The sequence below is a fragment of the Protomyctophum parallelum genome (assembly GCF_964188405.1).
Source record: "Protomyctophum parallelum genome assembly, chromosome: 10".
Classification (NCBI taxonomy): domain Eukaryota; kingdom Metazoa; phylum Chordata; class Actinopteri; order Myctophiformes; family Myctophidae; genus Protomyctophum; species Protomyctophum parallelum.
In genome coordinates this window covers 52,615,635-52,642,350 of record NC_139704.1, presented here as the reverse complement: position 1 = coordinate 52,642,350, position 26,716 = coordinate 52,615,635, and the positions used below count along the sequence as shown (strand labels likewise).

Genomic DNA, 26,716 nt, shown 5'->3' with positions numbered 1-26,716 from the left:
ACACACACACACACACACACACAATGACATCATCCTGTCTGATATTTAAGTAGCAGCAACTATATCGACCGCCGCTGGCTTAGGGATTTCTCTTTTGTTTCATTAACCCTTCATTAACCCTCCAAGTCGATTCCGTTTGTGGATATTTAGATGCATCGTTTTAACTCAACCTCCTCGGTAGTAAAACACAACATTAAGAAATACATGAACCCATTTAGACCCGAGGCCGATTCTTGAAATAATGTCTTCCAAATCAATCAGTTTTCTGAAAAACCTCATGTTTCTATGTCAGTGGTTCTCACAGGGTTAAACCCTATGTTTCTATGTCAGTGGTTCTCACAGGGTTAACCCCTATGTTTCTATGTCAGTGGTTCTCACAGGGTTAAACCCTATGTTTCTATGTCAGTGGTTCTCACAGGGTTAACCCCTATGTTTCTATGTTAGTGGTTCTCACAGGGTTAAACCCTATGTTTCTATGTCAGTGGTTCTCACAGGGTTAAACCCTATGTTTCTATGTCAGTGGTTCTCACAGGGTTAAACCCTATGTTTCTATGTCAGTGGTTCTCACAGGGTTAAACCCTATGTTTCTATGTCAGTGGTTCTCACAGGGTTAAACCCTATGTTTCTATGTCAGTGGTTCTCACAGGGTTAAACCCTATGTTTCTATGTCAGTGGTTCTCACAGGGTTAAACCCTATGTTTCTATGTCAGTGGTTCTCACAGGGTTAAACCCTATGTTTCTATGTCAGTGGTTCTCACAGGGTTTAAACCCTATGTTTCTATGTCAGTGGTTCTCACAGGGTTAAACCCTATGTTTCTATGTCAGTGGTTCTCACAGGGTTAAACCCTATGTTTCTATGTCAGTGGTTCTCACAGGGTTTAAACCCTATGTTTCTATGTCAGTGGTTCTCACAGGGTTAAACCCTATGTTTCTATGTCAGTGGTTCTCACAGGGTTAAACCCTATGTTTCTATGTCAGTGGTTCTCACAGGGTTTAAACCCTATGTTTCTATGTCAGTGGTTCTCACAGGGTTAAACCCTATGTTTCTATGTCAGTGGTTCTCACAGGGTTTAAACCCTATGTTTCTATGTCAGTGGTTCTCACAGGGTTAAACCCTATGTTTCTATGTCAGTGGTTCTCACAGGGTTAAACCCTATGTTTCTATGTCAGTGGTTCTCACAGGGTTAAACCCTATGTTTCTATGTCAGTGGTTCTCACAGGGTTAAACCATATGTTTCTATGTCAGTGGTTCTCACAGGGTTAAACCCTATGTTTCTATGTCAGTGGTTCTCACAGGGTTAAACCCTATGTTCTATGTCAGTGGTTCTCACAGGGTTAAACCCTATGTTTCTATGTCAGTGGTTCTCACAGGGTTAAACCCTGTGTTTCTATGTCAGTGGTTCTCACAGGGTTAAACCCTATGTTTCTATGTCAGTGGTTCTCACAGGGTTAAACCCTATGTTTCTATGTCAGTGGTTCTCACAGGGTTAAACCCTATGTTTCTGTCAGTGGTTCTCACAGGGTTAAACCCTATGTTTCTATGTCAGTGGTTCTCACAGGGTTTAAATCCTATGTTTCTATGTCAGTGGTTCTCACAGGGTTAAACCCTCATGTTTCTATGTCAGTGGTTCTCACAGCGTTAAACCCTATGTTTCTATGTCAGTGGTTCTCACAGGGTTAAACCCTATGTTTCTATGTCAGTGGTTCTCACAGCGTTAAACCCTATGTTTCTATGTCAGTGGTTCTCACAGGGTTAAACCCTATGTTTCTATGTCAGTGGTTCTCACAGGGTTAAACCCTATGTTTCTATGTCAGTGGTTCTCACAGGGTTAAAACCTATGTTTCTATGTCAGTGGTTCTCACAGGGTTAAAACCTATGTTTCTTTGTCAGTGGTTCTCACAGGGTTAAACCCTATGTTTCTATGTCAGTGGTTCTCACAGGGTTAAACCCTATGTTTCTATGTCAGTGGTTCTCACAGGGTTAAACCCTATGTTTCTATGTCAGTGGTTCTCACAGGGTTAAACCCTATGTTCTATGTCAGTGGTTCTCACAGGGTTAAACCCTATGTTCTATGTCAGTGGTTCTCACAGGGTTAAAACCTATGTTTCTTTGTCAGTGGTTCTCACAGGGTTAAACCCTATGTTTCTATGTCAGTGGTTCTCACAGGGTTAAACCCTATGTTTCTATGTCAGTGGTTCTCACAGGGTTAAACCCTATGTTTCTATGTCAGTGGTTCTCACAGGGTTAAACCCTATGTTTCTATGTCAGTGGTTCTCACAGGGTTAAAACCTATGTTTCTATGTCAGTGGTTCTCACAGGGTTAAACCCTATGTTTCTATGTCAGTGGTTCTCACAGGGTTAAAACCTATGTTTCTTTGTCAGTGGTTCTCACAGGGTTAAACCCTATGTTTCTATGTCAGTGGTTCTCACAGGGTTAAACCCTATGTTTCTATGTCAGTGGTTCTCACAGGGTTAAACCCTATGTTTCTATGTCAGTGGTTCTCACAGGGTTAAACCCTATGTTTCTATGTCAGTGGTTCTCACAGGGTTAAACCCTATGTTTCTATGTCAGTGGTTCTCACAGGGTTAAAACCTATGTTTCTATGTCAGTGGTTCTCACAGGGTTAAACCCTATGTTCTATGTCAGTGGTTCTCACAGGGTTAAACCCTATGTTCTATGTCAGTGGTTCTCACAGGGTTAAAACCTATGTTTCTTTGTCAGTGGTTCTCACAGGGTTAAACCCTATGTTTCTATGTCAGTGGTTCTCACAGGGTTAAACCCTATGTTTCTATGTCAGTGGTTCTCACAGGGTTAAACCCTATGTTTCTATGTCAGTGGTTCTCACAGGGTTAAAACCTATGTTTCTATGTCAGTGGTTCTCACAGGGTTAAAACCTATGTTTCTTTGTCAGTGGTTCTCACAGGGTTAAACCCTATGTTTCTATGTCAGTGGTTCTCACAGGGTTAAACCCTATGTTTCTATGTCAGTGGTTCTCACAGGGTTAAACCCTATGTTTCTATGTCAGTGGTAATCACAGGGTTAAACCCTATGTTTCTATGTCAGTGGTTCTCACAGGGTTAAAACCTATGTTTCTATGTCAGTGGTTCTCACAGGGTTAAACCCTATGTTCTATGTCAGTGGTTCTCACAGGGTTAAACCCTATGTTCTATGTCAGTGGTTCTCACAGGGTTAAAACCTATGTTTCTTTGTCAGTGGTTCTCACAGGGTTAAACCCTATGTTTCTATGTCAGTGGTTCTCACAGGGTTAAACCCTATGTTTCTATGTCAGTGGTTCTCACAGGGTTAAACCCTATGTTTCTATGTCAGTGGTTCTCACAGGGTTAAAACCTATGTTTCTATGTCAGTGGTTCTCACAGGGTTAAAACCTATGTTTCTTTGTCAGTGGTTCTCACAGGGTTAAACCCTATGTTTCTATGTCAGTGGTTCTCACAGGGTTAAACCCTATGTTTCTATGTCAGTGGTTCTCACAGGGTTAAACCCTATGTTTCTATGTCAGTGGTAATCACAGGGTTAAAACCTATGTTTCTATGTCAGAGATGCCCACGAGTCTCAGAACTGGAGTCAAGTCTGGAGTCTTTTGACAGCGAGTCCGAGTCGAGTCTCGAGTCTTTTGACCGCGAGGCCGAGACTCCGAGTCGAGTCCCGAGTCTCTTGACAGCGAGTCAGAGTCGAGTCCCGAGTCTTTAACCAAGAGTCCGAGTCGAGTCTGAAGTCAGTTTTCCCTTGTGTATATATTTATATGAAAAAATAAATAATGTACTGTAGTTATGATCATCAGTTCTTAACTTTCTAATTTCTATAGCAATGATATTAAAATATATATTAAAAAAATACTTAAACCTTGTATAGCAGTATTCATCTTTATTCCTATAACACTTGTATGAATGAGAACAACATGGGTGGTTGCCAATTAGTAATTATTTCACAAAAACTGGATAAGATGATATTGATATGCATGTTTTTTTGTAGTGCCTCAGTGAATCAAGGTTCTGAGATAAATGGTTCTATAATGTTGTGTCTACTCTAGTGTCTATGTTGTGTTTTTCAATAGGCTAAGTAACAGTAGCCTACAGTACTGTAGCTTACTTAGCCTATTGAAAAACACAACATAGTGTATTTTCTTTAATAATAATACAAAAATAAAATATATACATTGGCTGTGTCAGTTATCATCTGTTGGCCCAACACTGACAACTCAGGCAATGTATATATATTATTTTATTATTATAATTATTATTTCGTTACCAAATGCTGTACACTAATCTTAGCCAAAAAGCAAACGTACACGTTTACAACGCACCACATTATGGCGTGTCGATAGATCTGATCTAATAAACGGGACATGTTAACATGCTCTGCCTCCTGTTTCGTCAAACGCAGAGTAACCTAGTAAGAGAGTAATGACACTCATGTTGACTCACTCTAGCAATGGAATGCGGAAGTGCTCATTCTATCTCAATGGGATAGTTCCAGCCATAGGAACAATGTTTGGAACTATCGCCACTCAAGTGTCACCACTCTCTTACTAGATTACTCTGGTCAAACGCAAACATGAGCACAACGTTAGTTAAACTATCACGATGCATTCTGATAGTAGCAAATGTCAAGTAGGACTGGATTAACCATGGGTTTGGTGCTGAGACGCTTAAAAAGGTAAGACATTTACTGATTTACAAGCTTACCTCGCCTTGTGCGTTTTGAGGTGACGAAGAAAGTTACTTGTTGTAGACCCCTTTTCTTTAATGAACACACCGCATTCTTTACATTTCGCGGCTCTGTTTTTGTCTTTTTGTGAAAACTCTGTGTAGCCGAAAGCAATTATAGCCGGGGCACACGCCGCCGGAGAAGTTTCTGTAGCAGCAGCTGCTATTGTAGTTGTACTCGTCGTCGCCATGATGTGATCTGGTGAATGATTGAGGCTGATGATGTGAGGAGGAGAGATGGGATGTTTTTATGGTGGTGGTGGCGGCTGGGGCGTGCCACAGCAGCACAGCAACCAGCAGCAGGACGCGGCTTAAGGGGAAACCCTCCCATTTCAACAGTTTCAATGAAGCCGGTTAATTTGCGGGAGAGGGTCGGCATCGCGTTCATTAAATGCGTCCAAAATAAATATTTAATATATAAAACAAAGATTGCCCACGAGTCTTTGAGCTCGAGTCAGAGTCAAGTCTGAAGTCTTTGAGGGAAGAGTCCGAGTCAAGTCTGGAGTCTTTGAGACTCCCGAGGGACAAGTCCGAGTGTGAGTCCCGAGTTGCAAAAACATGGACTCGAGTCCGAGTCTCCGACTCGAGTCGCCATCTCTGTTCTATGTCAGTGGTTCTCACAGGGTTAAACCCTATGTTTCTATGTCAGTGGTTCTCACAGGGTTAAACCCTATGTTTCTATGTCAGTGGTTCTCACAGGGTTAAAACCTATGTTTCTATGTCAGTGGTTCTCACAGGGTTAAACCCTATGTTTCTATGTCAGTGGTTCTCACAGGGTTAAACCCTATGTTTCTATGTCAGTGGTTCTCACAGGGTTAAAACCTATGTTTCTATGTCAGTGGTTCTCACAGGGTTAAAACCTATGTTTCTTTGTCAGTGGTTCTCACAGGGTTAAACCCTATGTTTCTATGTCAGTGGTTCTCACAGGGTTAAACCCTATTTTTCTATGTCAGTGGTTCTCACAGGGTTAAACCCTATGTTTCTATGTCAGTGGTTCTCACAGGGTTAAAACCTATGTTTCTATGTCAGTGGTTCTCACAGGGTTAAACCCTATGTTTCTATGTCAGTGGTTCTCACAGGGTTAAAACCTATGTTTCTATGTCAGTGGTTCTCACAGGGTTAAACCCTATGTTTCTATGTCAGTGGTTCTCACAGGGTTAAACCCTATGTTTCTATGTCAGTGGTTCTCACAGGGTTAAACCCTATGTTTCTATGTCAGTGGTTCTCACAGGGTTAAACCCTATGTTTCTATGTCAGTGGTTCTCACAGGGTTAAACCCTATGTTTCTATGTCAGTGGTTCTCACAGGGTTAAACCCTATGTTTCTATGTCAGTGGTTCTCATAGGGTTAAAACCTATGTTTCTATGTCAGTGGTTCTCACAGGGTTAAAACCTATGTTTCTTTGTCAGTGGTTCTCACAGGGTTAAACCCTATGTTTCTATGTCAGTGGTTCTCACAGGGTTAAAACCTATGTTTCTTTGTCAGTGGTTCTCACAGGGTTAAACCCTATGTTTCTATGTCAGTGGTTCTCACAGGGTTAAACCCTATGTTTCTATGTCAGTGGTTCTCACAGGGTTAAACCCTATGTTTCTATGTCAGTGGTTCTCACAGGGTTAAAACCTATGTTTCTATGTCAGTGGTTCTCACAGGGTTAAACCCTATGTTTCTATGTCAGTGGTTCTCACAGGGTTAAAACCTATGTTTCTATGTCAGTGGTTCTCACAGGGTTAAACCCTATGTTTCTATGTCAGTGGTTCTCACAGGGTTAAACCCTATGTTTCTATGTCAGTGGTTCTCACAGGGTTAAACCCTATGTGTCTATGTCAGTGGTTCTCACAGGGTTAAACCCTATGTTTCTATGTCAGTGGTTCTCACAGGGTTAAACCCTATGTTTCTATGTCAGTGGTTCTCACAGGGTTAAACCCTATGTTTCTATGTCAGTGGTTCTCACAGGGTTATTAAACCCTATGTTTCTATGTCAGTGGTTCTCACAGGGTTAAACCCTATGTTTCTATGTCAGTGGTTCTCACAGGGTTAAACCCTATGTTTCTATGTCAGTGGTTCTCACAGGGTTAAACCCTATGTTTCTATGTCAGTGGTTCTCACAGGGTTAAACCCTATGTTTCTATGTCAGTGGTTCTCACAGGGTTAAACCCTATGTTTCTATGTCAGTGGTTCTCACAGGGTTAAACCCTATGTTTCTATGTCAGTGGTTCTCACAGGGTTAAACCCTATGTTTCTATGTCAGTGGTTCTCACAGGGTTAAACCCTATGTTTCTATGTCAGTGGTTCTCACAGGGTTAAACCCTGTGTTTCTATGTCAGTGGTTCTCACAGGGTTAAACCCTATGTTTCTATGTCAGTGGTTCTCACAGGGTTAAACCCTATGTTTCTATGTCAGTGGTTCTCACAGGGTTAAACCCTATGTTTCTATGTCAGTGGTTCTCACAGGGTTAAACCCTGTGTTTCTATGTCAGTGGTTCTCACAGGGTTAAACCCTATGTTTCTATGTCAGTGGTTCTCAGCCCTTTCATGTCTAGGACCCCCATCTGAAAATATTTAGTTAAAAACATTCGCTCTGAAATAATATATATTCAAAGATGTGTGACACAATCTCACGTTTTTTTCCAAAAATAGCAGATCTACAAGCTCGTAGCGTGCGCTATGAGCTTGTAGATCTGACAGTTTTCTGTACCAGTGGGGCTCAAACTGTCAGGGACCCCAAAAATGTAAATGTAATATGCCAAGTGTCTGAAACCACGCACACGCACACACACACACACACACACACACACACACACACACACACACACACACACACACACACACACACACAGCTGAAGTCCATACAGGAAGCTGTTGGAGGTGATGGTTTGCAGCTCTCACTTCCTGCCCGGCACACTAACTACTTCCTGTATGGCACTGTACTCCAAACATCCCATTGTTGGGGCGGAAACCACTCTGTGTGTGTGTGTGTGTGTGTGTGTGTGTGTGTGTGTGTGTGTGTGTGTGTGTGTGTGTGTGTGCGCGTTAACATTAATCAGTTAATGTTGCAGCAGTGTGTGAATCAACCGCCACACCCACCTCTTATCAGAGTGCGTGTGTGTTTGTTCAGTGAGTTGTGTGTGTGTGTGTGTGTGTGTGTGTGTGTGTGTGTGTGTGTGTGTGCGTGCGTCTATTTTAAAGGTGACCTTTTCAAAGCAGAGTCCTCATGTCTTGATAGATTGCTGTGTGTGTGTGTGTGTGTGTGTGTGTGTGTGTGTGTGTGTTCAGGGCACTGCCCTCCCTGTGGGGGTATGGAACGACACCGGGCACTGCCCTCCCTGTGGGGGGTGTGGAACGACATTGGGCACTGCCCTCCCTGTGGGGGGTGTGGAACGACACCGGGCACTGCCCTCCCTGTGGGGGGTGTGGAACGACACCGGGCATTGCCCTCCCTGTGGGGGTGTGGAACGACACCGGGCACTGCCCTCCCTGTGGGGGTGTAGAACGACACCGGGCACTGCCCTCCCTGTGGGGGTGTAGAACGACACCGGGCACTGCCCTCCCTGTGGGGGTGTAGAACGACACCGGGCACTGCCCTCCCTGTGGGGGGTGTGGAACGACACCGGGCACTGCCCTCCCTGTGGGGGGTGTGGAACGACACCGGGCACTGCCCTCCCTGTGGGGGGTGTGGAACGACACCGGGCACTGCCCTCCCTGTGGGGGGTGTGGAACGACACCGGGCACTGCCCTCCCTGTGGGGGGTGTGGAACGACACCGGGCACTGCCCTCCCTGTGGGGGTGTGGAATGACACCGGGCACTGCCCTCCCTGTGGGGGGTGTAGAACGACACCGGGCACTGCCCTCCCTGTGGGGGGTGTAGAACGACACCGGGCACTGCCCTCCCTGTGGGGGTGTAGAACGACACCGGGCACTGCCCTCCCTGTGGGGGTGTGGAACGACACCGGGCACTGCCCTCCCTGTGGGGGTGTGGAACGACACCGGGCACTGCCCTCCCTCCCTGTGGGGGGTGTGGAACGACACCGGGCACTGCCCTCCCTGTGGGGGGTGTAGAACGACACCGGGCACTGCCCTCCCTGTGGGGGGTGTAGAACGACACCGGGCACTGCCCTCCCTGTGGGGGGTGTGGAACGACACCGGGCACTGCCCTCCCTGTGGGGGGTGTAGAACGACACCGGGCACTGCCCTCCCTGTGGGGGTGTGGAACGACACCGGGCACTGCCCTCCCTCCCTGTGGGGGGTGTGGAACGACACCGGGCACTGCCCTCCCTGTGGGGGGTGTAGAACGACACCGGGCACTGCCCTCCCTGTGGGGGGTGTAGAACGACACCGGGCACTGCCCTCCCTGTGGGGGGTGTAGAACGACACCGAGCACTGCCCTCCCTGTGGGGGGTGTAGAACGACACCGGGCACTGCCCTCCCTGTGGGGGTGTGGAACGACACCGGGCACTGCCCTCCCTCCCTGTGGGGGGTGTAGAACGACACCGGGCACTGCCCTCCCTGTGGGGGGTGTGGAACGACTAACTAACTAGTAGTATTAGCTAACTAACTAACTAGTAGTATTAGCTAACTAACTAACTAGTAGTATTAGCTAACTAACTAACTAGTAGTATTAGCTAACTAACTAACTAGTAGTATTATTATGAGACTATAGTGCACACTGCGCTGCTGTAAGCTAACTGTATTATTACGGGAACATCACATGACATGCTGTAATCTGATCGTACGCTTCATGCACAATGTGAGGCACACACACACACACACACACACACACACACACACACACACACACACTTAGACAGCGTCTCAGCGCGGAAGCGAGCGTTGCAAAGCGACGGGGAAGCCAAGATAAGATACGATAGGGGAGAGCCGCCATGGGGATGGGGGATAGGGGATAGGGGATAGGGGATAGGGGATAGGGGATGGGGGATGGGGGATGGGGGATGGATAGGGGATGGGGGATGGGGGATGGGGGATGGGGGATGGGGGATGGGGGATGGGGGATGGGGGATAGGGGATAGGGGATAGGGGATAGGGATAGGGGATAGGGGATAGGGGAGAGCCGCCATGGGGATAGGGGATAGGGGATGGGGGATGGGGGATGGGGGATGGGGGATAGGGGATAGATAGGGGATGGGGGATGGGGGATGGGGGATAGGGGATAGGGGATAGGGGATAGGGGATAGGGGATGGATAGGGGAGAGCCGCCATGGTTGTAACACTTTGCACGTTTCATTTCTTTACTCAGAGATCCGTTTATCTACACAATGTAATATTTTCAGGCAACGGACCTACACATGTCTGCTACCATAAACCACTTCAAGTTATTTTTTTGATAAAACAGGTCGGGAGTTATTAAACCGAACGTGGACGCTTTTGTTCCAGTGTTACGTTTGCTGCGCATATCTAAAAAACACCATTAACAGATTCTGTACATAGGACGTCTGAGAACGTCATAAGGACCCCGAAATATTAGTACTATTGACGTGTGAGGACGTCCTAGCGACATCCCAGCGACGCGGGGCGAGATAAGAATATTCAGAATTTTTCCTTCTTTTTTTTTGGCATTTCGCTTTTCGCTTGCCGTATGCTAACGCTCAGTGCAACTATTAGCTTGTCATTGACTCCCATGTTAGCGCGGCGGAAAGAATGACTCGTATCTCCTAATCCAAGGCGCTCTCCGCGGTGATGAATGGATCGATATGCTGGCGCTTCATTTCTGCTCCTCATCCGTCTCTCCCGCAAAATATGAACGCTTTTTGGAGTGTAAAACAATATATTAAGATGATCGGGGATGTGAGGTCCCTTTGTAAAGTCAACTTTTTTAGGCAAGTGTTTCCTGTTTCATGGCTTTCAAAGTAAAAGCGATCAGACAACTCTGGCACTCTATAGCCTTTATTTTGAAGGCACTTCCTGTACTAAATGTGTTAAACATATCGTTTTCAGCTTAAAGCAATTATATTTCATTGAAGCAACTCCTTAAAGGTATTATGACATGATTTATAACATAATTTTAACAACATTAAAAGTCTTGGCCATGGTCCTTCAAACGTGTCTAAAAAGTTTGAACACTCAACTCCACTCCAGTATTTCTTGACACAAGTTTTTGTGCATGTGTAAAGTTCATCCTGAGAAGCCATGGAAAAACACATTATTTTAGCCTGTAGATGTCGGTAATTCCCCCTTTCCTGTCAACCCAAGATGCGCTTCTTTGACAACGTGGTAGGAACGTCGTCAAAAATAAAAGAGTCATCTAGGCCAGTTGGTATCCAGTGTAAGGACTTGTGTTGATTGACACAGCCAACAACAGAGCAGATTGATTTTTCTCTAGAAGCCATTATTAGTAAGTATTACAAAGAAACAAAGTCGCGATCACAATGAGGAAGCGGAGAAGAGAGGGTAGGGAGCAGAGGGGAGGGGGCGGAGGTTTAGCGGAGATCTACGTATATCTCTGCCGTCCAACCAGATGAGACATTTTTGCATAATTATTCACAAAAGTCCAGACAGCAGAGAATACACTGAATGTTCAAACTTCGTTTTTTTTTTTGTGAAATTGATGTCAAGAAAAGCCAAAAAAGCCAAAAAATCTACAAAAATGTGTTTTAAATGTCACAATCCCTTTAACACATTGTGTGCTACAATATTCATCCAGGCCCAGCCCTGGTGTGCTATGGACTTTACATTGAAGGAAAAAGAAATGTCGGGGCCCACAGCAAAATGTTCTCTTATAGCGAGAATCACACCGCATACATCAAAAGAAAGCCTAACTTGTCCAATTTTGATTTTACCATCTTCCATTCTGGAGAGATTGACCTTTTTGTAACACCTGCTTCTGCCTGAACTCTGCTCACAGACAGCAGAGTTATGGAAGGTTGAAGTTGACAGACATTGACAGACAGATATAAAAATGAACACAAATAATATCCTATACATACTAAACACTGAATGAAAGCCCTGAATGTCTACTTTTAGGAGGAAAACAGTACACATTGATGCCATGTACAGTTTGTCAGTAATTGGTTATTGAATGCAGCTTGCGCCCACCAGAGAGAACTTTAGAGAAGGCATGGACCCGAACAACTATTATTCACAAAATAAGGCCTATAGCGACATGTACATACTATATACCGTATGAAACAGAAGACTCTCTGCTTTCATGAGAAAAAAACTAATACTGTAATAATAATAAAAATCATACCCCTGTGAAGTGAGCGGTGCAACTGTTGCACTGCTCTGACGGTTCTGACACCAGGCCAGTGGTTCTGACACCAGGCCAGTGGTTCTGGTCTAGTGGTTCTGACACCAGGCCAGTGGTTCTGGTCTAGTGGTTCTGACACCAGGCCAGTGGTTCTGGTCTAGTGGTTCTGACACCAGGCCAGTGGTTCTGGTCTAGTGGTTCTGACACCAGGCCAGTGGTTCTGGTCTAGTGGTTCTGACACCAGGCCAGTGGTTCTGGTCTGTTGGTTCTGACACCAGGCCAGTGGTTCTGGTCTAGTGGTTCTGACACCAGGCCAGTGGTTCTGGTCTAGTGGTTCTGACACCAGGCCAGTGGTTCTGGTCTAGTGGTTCTGACACCAGGCCAGTGGTTCTGGTCTAGTGGTTCTGACACCAGGCCAGTGGTTCTGGTCTAGTGGTTCTGACACCAGGCCAGTGGTTCTGGTCTAGTGGTTCTGACACCAGGCCAGTGGTTCTGGTCTAGTGGTTCTGACACCAGGCCAGTGGTTCTGGTCTAGTGGTTCTGACACCAGGCCAGTGGTTCTGGTCTAGTGGTTCTGACACCAGGCCAGTGGTTCTGGTCTAGTGGTTCTGACACCAGGCCAGTGGTTCTGGTCTAGCGGTTCTGACACTCTCTGGTCTTACCTTGGGTTCTGAGGACCAGGAGAGCAGCCGTCATCAGGAGCACGCAGAGAGACGGGCCGGCCATGATGATTGGATGGATCACAGCCTGGGTGGGAGGAGCCTCCTGGGTGGGAGGAGCCTCCTGGGTGGGAGGAGCCTGGCTCCCTCCCTCCCTCCTCACGTCTGGAGAGACGTTCCCTCCACCTCAGACCTCAGACCTCAGAGGAGGTCTTCACGGAGACCTCAGACCTCAGAGGAGGTCTTCACGGAGACACCAGACCTCAGAGGAGGTCTTCACGGAGACACCAGACCTCAGAGGAGGTCTTCACGGAGACACCAGACCTCAGAGGAGGTCTTCACGGAGACCTCAGACCTCAGAGGAGGTCTTCACGGAGACACCAGACCTCAGAGGAGGTCTTCACGGAGACCTCAGACCTCAGAGCTCAGAGGAGGTCTTCACAGAGACACCAGGGACGGGTAGGAGGTCTCCGGACGAACTTTGGGTCCACCGCTGAGGTCTCTGGAGGTCCCGCTGGGGTCTGGGTTAGCGGTCTGGGGCCCTGAGCAGGACTCTGGAGGTCTGGGAGGAGGAGATGGTTTCGTGGTTGAACCTGAAGCTGACTCAGATCCCCTCAGAGGTTCTCTTCTTCCCAGATCATGTCAGAGGAGACCATGGAGGGTCCCGGAGAGAAGGGGGGGGGGGGGGGTTGGGGTGAAGTGAGGGGGGGTGAAGGGATGGGGGGGGGGGGGGGGGGGGGGGAGGGGTTCTGGAGGTCACAACCTCTTCCTCCTCACTGGCTGCCTGGGTCCACAACCCTGTGGAGGGGAGGGGGGAGAGAGAAAGAGAGAGACAATGACGATGAATTGCGATTCAAAACCGATTTATATCATTTTTTAGATTTATTTTTATTTTTTCACACATGTATCACCCAGGGGGGCAGTCAGACAGATATTTTGTGAAGCCACTAAGGAAATCGTAGTTCATATAATGGCCTGTTGTGGCGCTGTCATTGGGCCCAAAAAAAACCCCATAGGCCCATAGAAGTCCATGTATTTGGGCCCAACTTCACCTAGACTGTATTACCTTAATAAACATGGTCATGAATACTTTCTGCTTCCAGTCACTAGTTTAAAGTCTCATTTCTAATGTCATAATATTCTTTTTGGAAAATAAATTATGGTCCCATTTGTTAAAAAAATTACCATAAAGTCGCGTATGTTCTGAGGGGCGTGGCTACCGTTACAGTCTATGATCGGGATTCCCCTCCCACTCGAGTCAAAATAAAAACCAACGAAGAAGAAGGGGGGAAGTCCCGCCTCGTTGTCTGGGCCAGCCAATGGGCCAGCTGGGCCCAAACGGATGTAGAAAGATGGCGACTTCCATTGCATTTGATTGCAAGGAATTTTAGGCTTCATTTTACGTTCATGTTAGACCCGGGGAACGCTTTGTCCATATTTTTTACAGTCTATGGCAGTGGTAACCAACCTTTTCAAGCCCAAGAGCCCATTTTATTCCCAATTGTAAGCCAAGATCTACCACTAAAACGTGTTAGAAAAAACACTTGTTTTTTTGCTATTTCTGACAGGCTCAATGCATGTGCACACATTCACACAAAGACTAAAGCTTAAATTAGAATAAAAACTTATAGTAAGTTATATTATCAATGTCAAATAATATTAAGACAAATATTAGGACAAAAATACAAATAAACTTCTTTGTTGAGTTTTTTTTTAATAAAACAAAATGCAAAGGACATGAATTGCTTTTACAGCACAATATTTTGTTTCTCATTTGAATGAATATTCACATATTTGTAAAGTTCGAACGCCAACTTTTAACCAAACGTGGGAGAAACACTGTGCACGGCTGCACGCACAAATAAAGAGTGCACTCACATGACGGATTATTATCGATCAAAACAATCGGTTAGCGTCGGTTACAAAAGCATGTGTCGCACAGCATGAATGATAAGTAATCACCGACCTGGATGGATAAATATCAGTGGTCCATCCATTGTGTGACCTGATTAACGAGCAACGGTAGGCAGCCGAGTAAGTTAACAGCTTAGTAAATTAATAGTCTACCGTAGCTGTGTGTCAGATGTTCTGTCTGAAGCAGTCAAAGCCAAGGAGAATGTTACAATTTAATTCACAATCGAGCATCTTGCCCTGCATCGAATATCACATGATAGAACAGCAGGATAAAAACGGATAGTCTGTCTATCATCCATGCATCCATGAGCTATACGTCAAGCCCTGTCTACGACCCACTTCCTTCAAAACTGTGGCTTTCTTGTTCAATAGTTAGAATCTTCAACTCTCACTGCGTCATGTTTTGACAGCGGCACTAAACATTTTGACAATTTGTCATAGTGATATTTATCCATCCAGGTCGGTGATTACTTATCATTCATGCTGTGCAACACATGCTTTTGTAAGCGACGCTAAGGATTGTTTTGATCGATAATAATCCGTCATGTGCGAGTGCCGAGTGCACTCTTTATTTGTGCGTGCAGCCGTGCAGTGTTAAAAGTTGGCGTTCGAACTTTACAAATAATAATATTGAATAATATTCAACGTGTCGGGGACACTATCATGCTGCGTTCACTCTGACGCTCTGTGTGCTGCCTGCGAGGGGAACACAGCACATGAGCACAGAGTGCTAAAAGGGGGAGGGCCGAGGGCCGAGGGCGGTGCGGTGGAAGCAAGGGGAACAGATCTTCAAGCTGAAATGCATCGAGCCTCTACACGTTGTTAGCTTGTAGATCTGCTCTTTTTTTGCGAACGACATTCTGCTGTGTATTGGCAGTGGTGGCTGGCTGCCCGTCAGTCTGACACTTCGGGATCGACTTGAAAGGTTCCCGCGAGCTACTGGTAGCTCGCGGGCCCCTGGTTGGTTACCCCTGGTCTATGGTATCACCATGTGTTACAGACAGACAGGCAGACAGACAGACAGGCAGACAGACAGACAGGCAGGCAGGCAGGCAGGCAGACAGACAGACAGACAGACAGACAGACAGGCAGGCAGGCAGACAGACAGAACAAGATGAGACAGGCAGAAGAAGGAAGCTTGACTGCTAAACCCTGAGGCCAGGAAGTGCGTGCACACACACACACACACACACACACACACACACACACACACACACACACACACACACACACACACACACACACACACACACACACACACACACACACACATTGTGTGTTGTGTGTTGATTGTGTGTTGATTGTTTTTGGCACAAGGCATATGCTTATTGGTGACCCTCAGCTGCACCTATCAATGTCCGGTATACCAATAGAACAGGTTAAGAAAACTAAACTGCTTGGAGTTCTACTGGACAGTGAATTGTCATGGTCGGATCATATTGATGGCATTGTTACTAAGATGGGTAGAGGTATAGCCATGGTCAGGAAGTGCTCCACATACTTGACATCCTCAGTCATGGGTCAAGTGATACAGTCATTGGTGTTTTGGCACCTTTATTATTGTCCTGTTGTATGGTCAGCGGCGACTCAAGCAGACCTGAACAAACTACAACTTGTTCAGAACCGAGCTGCTAGACTGGCACTTCATTGTTCTACTCGCACAAATATTGAATATATGCATAAACGCCTGTCCTGGTTATCTGTCAAAAACAAACTCCATTGCAGTGTCCTCATGTTTGTTAGAAACACAATTTCTAATCAAACACCAGATTACTTTTTCAAACAGTTATTAAAATCGAGTGACAGACATAATCATAACACCAGAATTGCAAGCCTCGGTCATTTATCACTCCCTGCTCCAAAAACGAACCTCCTTAAACAAACAGTTATGTATCGATCAATATCATTTTGGAACATGTTACCACCTCACATTAATATAACACAACATAAATTATCTTTCAAATATGCTTTAAAGGAACACTTGCTACAGCTGACCACATGACCATAACGTTATTCTCATTATGTTGCATTTAAATTTTATAGAATAAATTGTAATTATGTATTTCCATGTATTTAACTTTGTTGAATGTATTTGTATTCACCGTATGTATTTTATATGGACCCCAGGAAGACTAGCTGTCGCCACGGCGTCAGCTAATGGGGATCCATTCAATAAACAATAAACAATAAACACACACACACACACACACACACACACACACACACACACACACAGAACTACAGACTCACTCCCAATCTAAACTATGGAATGAACTTCCCATTACAGTCAGAACTACAGACTCACTCCCAATCTAAACTATGGAATGAACTTCCCATTGCAGTCAGAACTACAGACTCACTCCCAATCTAAACTATGGAATTAACTTCCCATTGCAGTCAGAACTACAGACTCACTCCCAATCTAAACTATGGAATGAACTTCCCATTGCAGTCAGAACTACAGACTCACTCCCAATCTAAACTATGGAATGAACTTCCCATTGCAGTCAGAACTACAGACTCACTCCCAATCTAAACTATGGAATGAACTTCCCATTGCAGTCAGAACTACAGACTCACTCCCAATCTAAACTATGGAATGAACTTCCCATTGCAGTCAGAACTACAGACTCACTCCCAATCTAAACTATGGAATGAACTTCCCATTGCAGTCAGAACTACAGACTCACTCCCAATCTAAACTATGGAATGAACTTCCCATTGCAGTCAGAACTACAGACTCACTCCCAATCTAAACTATGGAATGAACTTCCCATTGCAGTCAGAACTACAGACTCACTCCCAATCTAAACTATGGAATGAACTTCCCATTGCAGTCAGAACTACAGACTCACTCCCAATCTAAACTATGGAATGAACTTCCATTGCAGTCAGAACTACAGACTCACTCCCAATCTTCCACCACAGTCTGAAAACCCACCTCTTCAGACTCCATCTTAGCCCGTAGCCCCTCCCCTAGCCTCGACCACCTTACAGGCGTATGGAAAGGCTCAACTTATGCAAGTTAGATTCATAATTTAATTGTACAGATATTCTACGGTTAAGCTTAATATGACCCTGGTTTCTATGTATGTGATGTATCACCATGTGTTAATGTAAATCACTCTGGATTAGAGAGAGGGAGAGAGAGAGAGGGAGAGGGAGAGAGAGAGGGAGAGGGAGAGGGAGACAGAGAGACAGAGAGACAGAGAGAGAGGGAGGGAGAGGGAGAGGGAGAGGGAGAGGGAGAGGGAGAGGGAGAGGGAGAGAGAGAGACAGAGGGAGAGGGAGACGGAGAGGGAGAGGGAGAGGGAGAGGGAGAGGGAGAGGGAGAGGGAGAGGGAGAGACAGGGAGACAGAGAGACAGAGAGAGAGAGAGAGAGAGAGAGAGAGAGAGAGAGAGAGAGAGAGAGAGAGAGAGAGAGACAGAGAGAGAGAGAGAGAGAGAGTGAGATTTGATCCTATATGCCAGCAGTGGCATGTGTGGCAACATCAGCGCGCGCACACACACACACACACACACACACACACACACACACACACACAGGTAGGTGACGTCAGGTTAAATCAAATAAAGGCTCCATTGTTAGTGTCCTCTCCTCCCAGCTGGGCATAGGAAGGGGGAGGGGCCTGTGGGAGGGGCATGTGTGAGGGGTGGGGGGGGGGGGGGGGGGGGGGAGTGATGTGATAAAACGACGTCTGCAAGAAGAAAGTCACTGTAAGAGGACCCAGTTGGCTGGCTGTGTGTGTGTATGTGGTGTGTGTGTGTGTGTGTGTGTGTGTGTGTGTGTGTGTGTGTGTGTGTGTGTGTGTGTGTGTGTGTGTGTGTGTGTGTGTGTGTGTGTGTGTGTGGGGGGGGGGGACAGGCATCAATAATCCATCCTCTACTTCACTTCCTGTCCTATAGAAGGTCAGAGATCCAGACATCAATAATCAATCCATTAAAATGTCTCCATTTCCTCCCCTCCCCCACCTCCCCTCCTCCCCCTCCCCTCCCCTCCCCCCCTCATCTCTGACTGACTGACTGACAGACTGTAATATGACTGACTGACTGACAGACTGTAATATGACTGACTGACTGACAGACTGTAATATGACTGACTGTAATATGACTGACTGACTGACTGTAATATGACTGACTGACTGACTGTAATATGACTGACTGACTGACAGACTGTAATATGACTGACTGACTGACAGACTGTAATATGACTGACTGTAATATGACTGACTGACTGACTGACTGACTGACTGTAATATGACTGACTGACTGACTGACTGACTGACTGACTGTAATATGACTGACTGACTGACTGACTGTAATATGACTGACTGACTGACTGACTGACTGACTGACTGACTGACTGACTGTAATATGACTGACTGACTGACTGACTGACTGACTGACTGACAGACTGTAATATGACTGACTGACTGACTGACTGTAATATGACTGACTGACTGACAGACTGTAATATGACTGACTGTAATATGACTGACTGACTGACTGACTGACTGACTGACTGACTGACTGACTGACAGACTGTAATATGACTGACTGACTGACTGACTGACTGACTGACTGACTGACTGACAGACTGTAATATGACTGACTGACTGTAATATGACTGACTGACTGTAATATGACTGACTGACTGACTGACTGACTGACTGTAATATGACTGACTGACTGACTGACTGACTGACTGACTGACTGACTGACTGTCGTAACGATACAGTTCGTTGTAAAGAAAAGTTCAAAGAGGGAAAGCAGATCAAAGATAAGTGTATAAATCAGGATGCACACACACGGCTCGCCCAAAAGGACTGTGTGTGTGTGTGTGTGTGTGTGTGTGTGTGTGTGTGTGTGTGTGTGTGTGTGTGTGTGTGCCCATTCTCACACACATGGCAGTAATTAGCCTCAGACTCCACGGCTCTGTTTACACACACACACACACACACACACACACACACACACACACACACACACACACACACCTTCTATGGTGTTATTAATCACGTCAGCTGACAGCTGCAATCAGCCAATCACGCTCCACTTAATGTCCAGGAAGACTCGGTGGCTCAGGGGTAGAGTGGCCGGATGGAAACCGTAAGGTTGCCAGTTCGAACCCGGCCTCCCCAGAGTTACTGTCCAAGTGTCCTTGAGCAAGACACTGAACCCCTAATTGCTCCCGATGTGCTGGTTGGTGCCTTGCATGGTTTCCGCTGCCATCGGTGTATGAATGTGTGTGTGAATGGGTGAATGTAATGCACAATCTCTGTAAAGCGCCTTGGATAAAGGCGCTATATAAATGCACCATTTACCATTTACTCCCGATTGGCTGCTTCTGCCTCTGGCACCGACCGGAGGTCAAGGGTTAATCTCCTGTCTCTGTGTGTGTGTGTGCGTGCGTGCGTGCGTGCGTTACCTGGCTGTTTGCTGTCCGGTACAGAGACATGGTGACACGGTGTGTGTGTGTGGCGTGCACGTCCGTGCGCTGCCCTCATAGACACCCATGCGCCTGGAGATGGATGCACACACCTGAGAAATACATGACATCATCAACATGACATCATTATGACATCATCATGACATCAACATCACTGGTCATTGACCAAGGAAGTGAAGTGGTCACGTGACTGGGCTGCGCCATGACACTTTCATGGACACTTTCATGGGAGCCAAACTCACACCGGTAGTGCAATGATTACATGGCAGTGAATGGAGCCGGCTGGACCAGCTCATAACAAACATTATACATGAACGATTGCGAGCTTTGTCATATAATTGGTTCAGGAATATGAAAGAAGACATAAGTGATATCACACGTTTTTTCCGAGTGGTTGTTTTTCTACTTAATAACTATTTATTTTTATTGAGGTATTTATAGAGGAGCACATAGTAGGTTTTCTGCCTGGGCTGCTCTCTGCTCTTTGAAAAAATAAATCACATTAAGTAGTATGCACATCAAAAAATAAGACAGCCTAAAATAACGTGTTATATATATTATTTTATTTTCCAGAAGCGATCACTTTACAAAAGGTCTCAGTCATTCATAAATAATGTTTGTTCATGAGCTGGTCACTGAGCTCTCATTGACTCCAGTGTTCATGAGCTGGTCACTGAGCTCTCATTGACTCCAGTGTTCATGAGCTGGTCACTGAGCTCTCATTGGCTCCAGTGTTCATGAGCTGGTCACTGAGCTCTCATTGGCTCCAGTGCATTCTGCCGAACTTCCGGGTGTAGTTTGGCTCCCGTGAAAGTGTCCATGAAAGTGTCATGGCGCAGCCCAGTCACGTGACCACTTCACTTCCTTCTAAGAGCTTCCTTGCATTGACCAAGGAAGTGACCAGCTCATGAATACTGGAGTCAATGAGAGCTCAGTGACCAGCTAATGAACACTGGAGTCAATGAGAGCTCAGTGACCAGCTAATGAACACTGGAGTCAATGAGAGCTCAGTGACCAGCTCATGAACACTGGAGCCAATGAGAGCTCAGTGACCAGCTCATGAACACTGGAGTCAATGAGAGCTCAGTGACCAGCTCATGAACAAACATTATTTATGAACAATTGAGACCTTTTGTAAAGTAATCACTTCTGGAAAATACCAGAAGACATGTAACACATTATTGTCTGCTGTGTTGTTATTCGATGTGTACACTGTGTAATTTTTATAGAGGTATGGTATCTCTATAAAAATAGAGATACCATAAAGTAAATTTCTGAACGAACCAAGTATCGCGAGACTTCCCACCGTTTCCTGTCTGGCAGCCAAATCTCGCGATACTTGGGAGCCAGAAACGATACCTGCTGCTGTTTAGATCCTCAGATAAAATGATATACTGTGCACTCTGTGCACATCGAAAAGCAAGTGATTAGAAAACAACCTGTGATAATTATGTCTTCTGTTATTTTCCAGAAGTCAAAAGGTCTCAATCGTTCATAAATAATGTTTGTTATGAGCTGGTCCAGCCGGCTCCATTCACTGCCATGTATTCATTCCACTTCCTGTGTGAGTTTGGCTCCCATGAAAGTGACCCCACCCCCACTGGTCATTGACCCCACCCCCACTGGTCATTGGCCCCACCCCCACTGGTCATTGGCCCTTGCGTTTTTGCGCGGTGAAGGCACAGTGCGAAAACGCGAGCGTATTTACATGAGCGCGGTCCCGTGAATCTGTTGCACCCGGCGTGCTCGTTTCGTGCACACGCCCCCCCCTCCCCCCTCGCGACCTGGATTCTGTTTAGCTTTTCTTTACGCTTGCGTTGTCGCGCCGCTCTTCAACAGACCTGGAGCACACCACAACAAACATGGCGGAGCCAGTAGCTAGCAGTGACGTAACCCTAGTATAGCAGTGACGTAACCCTAGTATAGCAGTGACGGCTACCAATGTTTACTTTGAGCTGCTGTGAGCATGGTTATAATGGCTGAGAGCACACACACACACACACACACACACACAGTTCCGTGCCTGTCCGTTTTGCAGCCTAAAAAAAGCCCCGGGGGCGACTAAAGGTTACGTGCAGTGTGTGTGTGTGTGTGTGCACGTGCAGTGTGTGTGTGTGTGCACGTGCAGTGTGTGTGTGTGTGTGTGCACGTGCAGTGTGTGTGCACGCGTGGATTCCTGGCATAGAGAGACGTGTCAAAAGGGAGGTGTGAAAAAGGGACACACCGAAAGCTGTCAAACCTGTATGCGCACACACACACCCCCCCCCCCACACACACACACACACACACACACACACACACACACACACACACACACACACACACCCCCCACACACACACACACACCCACACGAGGTTTTCAACTCTCCAGGAATGCGGTTCCATTCGCTGCCTCCAGCTCCTCCCCCTTTGAACACTAGACAGACAGACAGACAGACAGACAGACAGACAGACAGACAGACAGACACTCTCTCTCTGGTAGAGTGACATTAATAATTCACAGTGATCTGCTGCTGTGTATTTATTTAAAGATCAGATCAATAGAGTTCCATGAAGGACAACGCTCAACCTTCAGCCCTCAGAGACACAGTGTGTGTGTGTGTGTGTGTGTGTGTGTGTGTGTGTGTGTGTGTGTGTGTGTGTGTGTGTGTGTGTGTGTGTGTGTGTGTGTGTGTGCGCGCGCGTGCGTCACTATAGAGTTTAATCTGTTTTACACTAACTAGCATAATGACCCCCATCTCTGGCCCCGCACAGCCTCCTATGTTGATAGGGGGGTGTGTGTGTGTGTGTGTGTGTGTCTGTGTGTGCGTGCGTGCGTGCGTGCGTGCGTGCGTGCGTGCGTGGGTGCGTGCGTGCGTGCGTGGAGGACATGGTATTGTTGGTTTGTCTTAAACACAGGTTCCCAAAAGGTAGATGGGAACCTGGTAGATGGTTTAAATAAATTACTCTTTGTGACATCTGCCTGTTGAATGAAGGTGACTTCACTTCACTGACTGACATCAAAAAATGGAAGCAAACCCACAATGCAAAACGTCAGTATTACAAATTAATATGTAACTATTTTCAACTGGGATAATAATAATAATAATAATAATAATAATAATAATAATAAGCTGGGATAATGTATGGTTGCTGTCAGGAGGAAACCTCATAACTCCACTTCTTACGTTTTTGATTTCTCTCCATAAATCAGAGCTATTGAACACCCTTTACGTCTGTGTGTTGTTTCATAAATCAGAGCTATTGAACACCCTTTACGTCTGTGTGTTGTTTCATAAATCAGAGCTATTGAACACCCTTTACGTCTGTGTGTTGTTTCATAAATCAGTGCTATTGAACACCCTTTACGTCTGTGTGTTGTTTCATAAATCAAAGCTATTGAACACCCTTTACGTCTGTGTGTTGTTTCATAAATCAGTGCTATTGAACACCCTTTACGTCTGTGTGTTGTTTCATAAATCAGTGCTATTGAACACCCTTTACGTCTGTGTGTTGTTTCATAAATCAGTGCTATTGAACACCCTTTACGTCTGTGTGTTGTTTCATAAATCAGAGCTATTGAACACCCTTTACGTCTGTGTGTTGTTTCATAAATCAGAGCTATTGAACACCCTTTACGTCTGTGTGTTGTTCCATAAATCAGTGCTATTGAACACCCTTTACGTCTGTGTGTTGTTCCATAAATCAGAGCTATTGAACACCCTTTACGTCTGTGTGTTGTTCCATAAATCAGAGCTATTGAACACCCTTTACGTCTGTGTGTTGTTTCATAAATCAGTGCTATTGAACACCCTTTACGTCTGTGTGTTGTTCCATAAATCAGAGCTATTGAACACCCTTTACGTCTGTGTGTTGTTCCATAAATCAGAGCTATTGAACACCCTTTACGTCTGTGTGTTGTTTCATAAATCAGTGCTATTGAACACCCTTTACGTCTGTGTGTTGTTTCATAAATCAGAGCTATTGAACACCCTTTACGTCTGTGTGTTGTTTCATAAATCAGTGCTATTGAACACCCTTTACGTCTGTGTGTTGTTTCATAAATCAGTGCTATTGAACACCCTTTACGTCTGTGTGTTGTTTCATAAATCAGTGCTATTGAACACCCTTTACGTCTGTGTGTTGTTTCATAAATCAGAGCTATTGAACACCCTTTACGTCTGTGTGTTGTTTCATAAATCAGAGCTATTGAACACCCTTTACGTCTGTGTGTTGTTCCATAAATCAGTGCTATTGAACACCCTTTACGTCTGTGTGTTGTTCCATAAATCAGAGCTATTGAACACCCTTTACGTCTGTGTGTTGTTCCATAAATCAGAGCTATTGAACACCCTTTACGTCTGTGTGTTGTTTCATAAATCAGTGCTATTGAACACCCTTTACGTCTGTGTGTTGTTCCATAAATCAGAGCTATTGAACACCCTTTACGTCTGTGTGTTGTTTCATAAATCAGTGCTATTGAACACCCTTTACGTCTGTGTGTTGTTCCATAAATCAGTGCTATTGAACACCCTTTACGTCTGTGTGTTGTTTCATAAATCAGAGCTATTGAACACCCTTTACGTCTGTGTGTTGTTTCATAAATCAGAGCTATTGAACACCCTTTACGTCTGTGTGTTGTTTCATAAATCAGTGCTATTGAACACCCTTTACGTCTGTGTGTTGTTTCATAAATCAGAGCTATTGAACACCCTTTACGTCTGTGTGTTGTTTCATAAATCAGTGCTGTTGAACACCCTTTACGTCTGTGTGTTGTTTCATAAATCAGAGCTATTGAACACCCTTTACGTCTGTGTGTTGTTTCATAAATCAGTGCTATTGAACACCCTTTACGTCTGTGTGTTGTTTCATAAATCAGTGCTATTGAACACCCTTTACGTCTGTGTTGTTTCATAAATCAGTGCTATTGAACACCCTTTACGTCTGTGTGTTGTTTCATAAATCAGTGCTATTGAACACCCTTTACGTCTGTGTGTTGTTTCATAAATCAGAGCTATTGAACACCCTTTACGTCTGTGTGTTGTTCCATAAATCAGTGCTATTGAACACCCTTTACGTCTGTGTGTTGTTCCATAAATCAGAGCTATTGAACACCCTTTACGTCTGTGTGTTGTTTCATAAATCAGAGCTATTGAACACCCTTTACGTCTGTGTGTTGTTTCATAAATCAGAGCTATTGAACACCCTTTACGTCTGTGTGTTGTTTCATAAATCAGTGCTATTGAACACCCTTTACGTCTGTGTGTTGTTTCATAAATCAGAGCTATTGAACACCCTTTACGTCTGTGTGTTGTTCCATAAATCAGTGCTATTGAACACCCTTTACGTCTGTGTGTTGTTCCATAAATCAGTGCTATTGAACACCCTTTACGTCTGTGTGTTGTTCCATAAATCAGTGCTATTGAACACCCTTTACGTCTGTGTGTTGTTTCATAAATCAGTGCTATTGAACACCCTTTACGTCTGTGTGTTGTTCCATAAATCAGTGCTATTGAACACCCTTTACGTCTGTGTGTTGTTCCATAAATCAGTGCTATTGAACACCCTTTACGTCTGTGTGTTGTTCCATAAATCAGTGCTATTGAACACCCTTTACGTCTGTGTGTTGTTTCATAAATCAGAGCTATTGAACACCCTTTACGTCTGTGTGTTGTTTCATAAATCAGAGCTATTGAACACCCTTTACGTCTGTGTGTTGTTTCATAAATCAGAGCTATTGAACACCCTTTACGTCTGTGTGTTGTTCCATAAATCAGAGCTATTGAACACCCTTTACGTCTGTGTGTTGTTTCATAAATCAGAGCTATTGAACACCCTTTACGTCTGTGTGTTGTTCCATAAATCAGAGCTATTGAACACCCTTTATGTCTGTGTGTTGTTCCATAAATCAGAGCTATTGAACACCCTTTACGTCTGTGTGTTGTTTCATAAATCAGAGCTATTGAACACCCTTTACGTCTGTGTGTTGTTCCATAAATCAGTGCTATTGAACACCCTTTACGTCTGTGTGTTGTTTCATAAATCAGTGCTATTGAACACCCTTTACGTCTGTGTGTTGTTCCATAAATCAGAGCTATTGAACACCCTTTGCGTCTGTGTGTTGTTTCATAAATCAGAGCTATTGAACACCCTTTACGTCTGTGTGTTGTTTCATAAATCAGAGCTATTGAACACCCTTTACGTCTGTGTGTTGTTCCATAAATCAGTGCTATTGAACACCCTTTACGTCTGTGTGTTGTTTCATAAATCAGAGCTATTGAACACCCTTTACGTCTGTGTGTTGTTCCATAAATCAGAGCTATTGAACACCCTTTACGTCTGTGTGTTGTTCCATAAATCAGTGCTATTGAACACCCTTTACGTCTGTGTGTTGTTTCATAAATCAGAGCTATTGAACACCCTTTACGTCTGTGTGTTGTTTCATAAATCAGTGCTATTGAACACCCTTTACGTCTGTGTGTTGTTCCATAAATCAGAGCTATTGAACACCCTTTACGTCTGTGTGTTGTTCCATAAATCAGAGCTATTGAACACCCTTTACGTCTGTGTGTTGTTCCATAAATCAGTGCTATTGAACACCCTTTACGTCTGTGTGTTGTTTCATAAATCAGAGCTATTGAACACCCTTTACGTCTGTGTGTTGTTTCATAAATCAGAGCTATTGAACACCCTTTACGTCTGTGTGTTGTTTAGAGTATATTGAACCATTGTAAGCTGCTAAAGGAGCTAACTCCACCACCTCTCTCCCTCTTAACTGTCTGCTAGAA

General features: G+C 45.1%; 1 protein-coding gene across 2 annotated transcripts in view; it reads right to left on the bottom strand.

Moving 5' to 3' along the window:
* Positions 1–26,716, bottom strand: part of LOC310865935 (bone morphogenetic protein receptor type-1A-like) — a 64,699-nt gene that overhangs the window by 23,682 nt on the left and 14,301 nt on the right. Inside the window, exons 2-4 of one of the 2 annotated variants that reach the window (XR_014569855.1) lie at positions 19,929–20,041; positions 13,034–13,383; positions 12,589–12,785 (exon numbers count right to left, since the gene is read on the bottom strand). Coding sequence is in view for 1 of the 2 variants with exons in the window: in XM_083775142.1 (XP_083631268.1) it covers positions 12,589–12,652 (64 nt within the window). In the remaining variant the exon portion in view is untranslated. Of the gene's footprint in view, positions 1–12,588; positions 12,786–12,816; positions 12,833–13,033; positions 13,384–19,928; positions 20,042–26,716 lie in introns of those variants that run through there. The other variant, XM_083775142.1, reaches the window with a different exon arrangement.